The sequence below is a fragment of the Hyperoodon ampullatus genome, assembly GCF_949752795.1.
Source record: "Hyperoodon ampullatus genome assembly, chromosome: 10".
NCBI lineage: Eukaryota > Metazoa > Chordata > Mammalia > Artiodactyla > Ziphiidae > Hyperoodon > Hyperoodon ampullatus.
This window is the reverse complement of record NC_136923.1, coordinates 6601945-6606308: the sequence shown is the minus strand read 5'-3', so window position 1 is coordinate 6606308 and position 4364 is coordinate 6601945. Positions and strand designations below refer to the sequence as shown.

General features: G+C 49.7%; 1 protein-coding gene across 1 annotated transcript; it reads left to right on the top strand.

Moving 5' to 3' along the window:
* Positions 1 to 1417: 1417 nt before the first annotated feature.
* Positions 1418 to 2878, top strand: HRH1 (histamine receptor H1; the record flags this gene model as incomplete). Its single annotated transcript, XM_079712990.1, has 1 exon — positions 1418 to 2878. One exon carries the CDS (start codon positions 1418 to 1420, stop codon positions 2876 to 2878), a length of 1461 nt encoding a protein of 486 aa, XP_079569116.1.
* Positions 2879 to 4364: the final 1486 nt, after the last annotated feature.

The following is a 4364-nucleotide window of genomic DNA, read 5'->3' as shown; positions in this document are numbered from 1 at the left end:
GGAGCACAGGCTCCGGATGCTCAGGCTCAGCGGCCATGGCTCACGGGCCTAGCTGCTCTGCGGCATGTGGGATCTTCCCGGACCAGGGCACGAAGCCGTGTCCCCTGCATCGGCAGACGGACTCTCAACCACTGCGCCACCAGGGTAGCCCTGGGGTCTTGCTTTTTATCTTTAAAAAATCATAAGAATTTGGCCTTCTACTCAAGAATTTATCTGGCTTTGTCTTAATGTAAAAATAATGTTTTTGCTAAAGAGACATTTACACTCTGTTAGTATTTCTCAATTTTCTTTAAACTCATACCACTTTTTGATTAATATAAAAATCTAACAGTACCTTCTGGAAGTTTTAATACCTACTTTGACCTCCCTCCCCAACTGAGAATCACCTATAGCAGGATCCAACCTGTTTTCAGTATAGTCCTACTAGCAAAGGTTTTGTTACATATGACTTTGCATATTTTATGTAATGAAAAAAGATTTCAAATATAAAAGTGAAATAATGAATATGCTTTCTCAAATAACATAACCCTCTTCCCATTTGAAAACCATTCATCTAAGGAGATTTTCTAGATTTATTTCATGCTTTGTATGTCCTGGTAACCTCTTCTGTATTGGTTAGGAGTGCTTTTAGATGCAAGTAAAAACTCCCACAACAGTGACTTAAGCAAAAAAGATATTTAATTATTTCCCATAATAACCAACCTTGAGGAAGATGATTCCAGGGTCAGTCCAGCAGCTCAGTAATAACAGGTCTCTGGGCTGGCGTCTCAGTGGTGCTTCCGTGATGGCCCCAAGATGACTGCCATAGCCCCGTGCATCACTTCCTGTCACAAAGAAGAGGGCAAGTGGGAAACACCCTTTTACTTGTTTTGCTCATTTGTCAGAGAGGAAGAACTTTCCAGAACCACATCTCTGCCATGAGACTTCCCCATCTACTTCCTTGGCCTCTAGGAGTTGTGTTTCAAACCCACTCCTAGACCAGCCACTGGCAAAGAGGAACGAGGGGGCATATGCAGCTGAGACCAATCATGATGCAGTCCATCTCCCAGGACATGTGCAACATGGGACTCGTACAAACCTCCCCTTGTTTTTCCTCACGCCTCCCCTCACTAGAATGTGAGCTCCTTGAGGACAGAGGTTTTTGTTTTGTTCACTGCTCTATTCCCAATACCTAGAACAATGCCCAGGAATGCAGGAAATAGTCATCAAGTGAAGGAAGGGAGGAAGGAATGGCTAAAGAAGCAGGGGATATAGGCTGTAGGTAACCAGCAGTGTCTCTCAGCCCCGACAGTATACAACCCTAGCTTGATCACTGTGATAGCACTGAGTGACTCTACTGATCACCGGGGCTCTGACCTGAATCCTTGTGTCTTTCCTCCCAGGGAGTGAGCCATAGCTGGAGGCTGCTCTTGTGCCAATGACCCTTCCCAATTCCTCCAGCGTCTTGGAAGACAAGATGTGTGAGGGGAACAAGACCACCACGCCCAACCCCCAAATGATGCCCCTGGTGGTGGTCCTGAGCGCCATCTCCTTGGTCACAGTGGGACTCAACCTGCTGGTCCTGTATGCTGTGCACAGCGAGCGGAAGCTACACACGGTGGGGAACCTGTACATTGTCAGCCTCTCGGTGGCCGATCTGATCGTGGGGGCCGTCGTCATGCCCATGAACATCCTCTACCTCCTCATGTCCAGGTGGTCCCTGGGACGCCCTCTCTGCCTCTTTTGGCTTTCCATGGACTATGTGGCCAGCACAGCGTCCATTTTCAGCATCTTCATCTTGTGCGTCGATCGCTACCGCTCTGTGCAGCAGCCCCTCAGATACCTGAGGTATCGTACCAAGACCCGAGCGTCGGCCACCATCTTGGCAGCCTGGTTTCTCTCCTTCCTGTGGGTTATTCCCATTCTGGGCTGGCATCGCTTCATGTCGAAGACCTCAGGGCACCGGGAGGACAAGTGCGAGACGGACTTCTACGATGTCACCTGGTTCAAGGTCATGACTGCCATCATCAACTTCTACCTGCCCACCTTGCTTATGCTGTGGTTCTATGCTAAGATCTACAAGGCTGTACAGCAGCACTGTCAGCAGCGAGAGCTCATCAGTGGATCCCTCCCATCCTTCTCTGAAGATAAGCTGAAGCCAGAGGACCTCAAGGTGGGCGCTAAGAAACCAGGGAAGGAGTCTCCCTGGGAAGTTCTGAAAAGGAAGCCGAAAGATGCCGGTGGTGGACCTGTCTTGAAGCCAGCATCCCAAGACCCAAAGGAGATAAAGTCTCCAGGTGTCTTCAGCCAAGAGAAGGATGGAGAACTGGACAAGTTCCATTGCTCCCCACTTAACATTGTGCAGACGCAGATGGAGGCAGACGGGAGTGGCCGGGAATACGTAGCCATCAGCCAGAGCCAGAGCCAGCTCGAGATGGGTGAGCAGGGCCTGAACATGCATGGGGCCAAGGGGCTACTAGAGGATCAGATCCTAGGTGACAGCCAGTCCTCCCGGACGGACTCAGACACCCCCCCAGAGTTGGCACCAGGGAAAGCCAAATCGAAAAGTGAGTCTAGCAGAGGCCTGGATTATATCAAGTTCACCTGGAAGAGGCTTTGCTCACATTCAAGACAGTATGTGTCTGTGTTGCACATGAACCGAGAACGGAAGGCCGCCAAACAATTGGGTTTTATCATGGTGGCCTTCATTGTTTGCTGGATCCCTTACTTCATCTTCTTCATGGTCATTGCCTTCTGCGAGAGCTGCTGTAACCAACACGTGCACATGTTCACCATCTGGCTGGGCTACCTCAACTCCACGCTGAACCCCCTCATCTACCCCTTGTGCAACGAGAACTTCAAGAAGACGTTCAAGAAAATTCTGCACATTCGCTCCTAAGGGAGACTACAAGGGCATGCAACTAAGTGATGCTTATGATGTCCCTGAAGGAAATAGAGGAGGAGGCCTGTGCATTGCCAGACACCTGGGCTTTCTGGAGCCAAAAGAATAGCCTTAGGGGCTGGGTAGTTTGGAAAGTTCATAGGCACCACTGGAAGAGCAGCAGATGGCGGTGGTCAGCAGAGAGAGTGTACCCTGGGAGCAGAATACTTCCAAGAGGATCCCACCTGGTTGAGCTCTCCTGCTCCTCAGGAAATGTGGGCGCCTCAGACTCACACTGTAATTCAAGCTTTCAGACTCGAATTAATGGGCAACTGAAGGGACACGTGGGTAGAGTTCCAGTAGAGGAGTAAACAGAACTCTGGAGCCTTCCTGGAATGGAGCTATACGACTGTGCAGAGACCTTATACTGATACACACAGACAGATGCTGTCCCCTGCCAGGGGTCACCTTGAGAGGCAGGACAGCTGTTCCCCTGTGACTGCTACTTCTCAGAACACCTTTCCTCTGAGCCTCTTTTACAGCGTTCTCCAGACCCAGTGTTTGAACTACCTTGGAAATTCTGCCGTATTATTTCTCACTCACGCACATCTTAGAGTTGATAGGAAATTATGCAGTCTGCACATCCATCATTTTCAAACCCAGATTCCTTTTTTGCTATAAAAAAAGGCTAAATGCTACCCTCAAAGAGAAAAGAATATTTTTTAAATGGTTGTTCATTAAAAACCAAAAAGGGGAGTGGGGAGAAGAAAGCCATATTTCTTGAGGGCTGTGCCAGGTTGATGTCATTTAAGCCCCACGACACCCCACAACAGGAGGGTGGTATTACTAGAGAAGCAAATTGAAGTGCAGCAAGGTGAAATAAGGTGCCTGAGATCACACAGCTAGTTATAGGGGAGCTAGAGTGAACATCCTGTGGTTTCAGCTCATCGTAACACATTTTCTCCTAAAGGCAAAAATTTGTTCTATTCAGCACACACACACACACACACACGCAATTCCTGAGAGTGGTGGCAATTCTCAAGAGTATATTGAGGGCTTCCCTGGTGGCGCAGTGGTTAAGAATCCGCCTGCCAACACAGGGGACATGGGTTCGAGCCCTGGTCAGGGAAGATCCCACATGCTGCGGAGCAACTAAGCCCATGCGCCACAACTACTGAAGCCCGCACGCCTAGAGCCTGTGCTCTGCAACGAGAGAAGCCACCGTAATGAGAAGTCCGCGCACCGCAACGAAGAGTAGGCCCCGCTCACTGCAACTAGAGAAAGCCTGTGCGCAGCAATGAGGACCCAACACAGCCAAAAATAAATAAATAAGTAAATTAATTTTTTTTAAAAAAAGGGGGCTTCCCTGGTGGCGCAGTGGTTGAGAGTCCACCTGCAGATGCAGGGGACACGGGTTCATGCCCTGGTCCGGGAAGATTCCACATGCCGCGGAGCGGCTGGATCCGTGAGCTATGGCCGCTGAGCCTGCGCGTCCAGAGCCTGT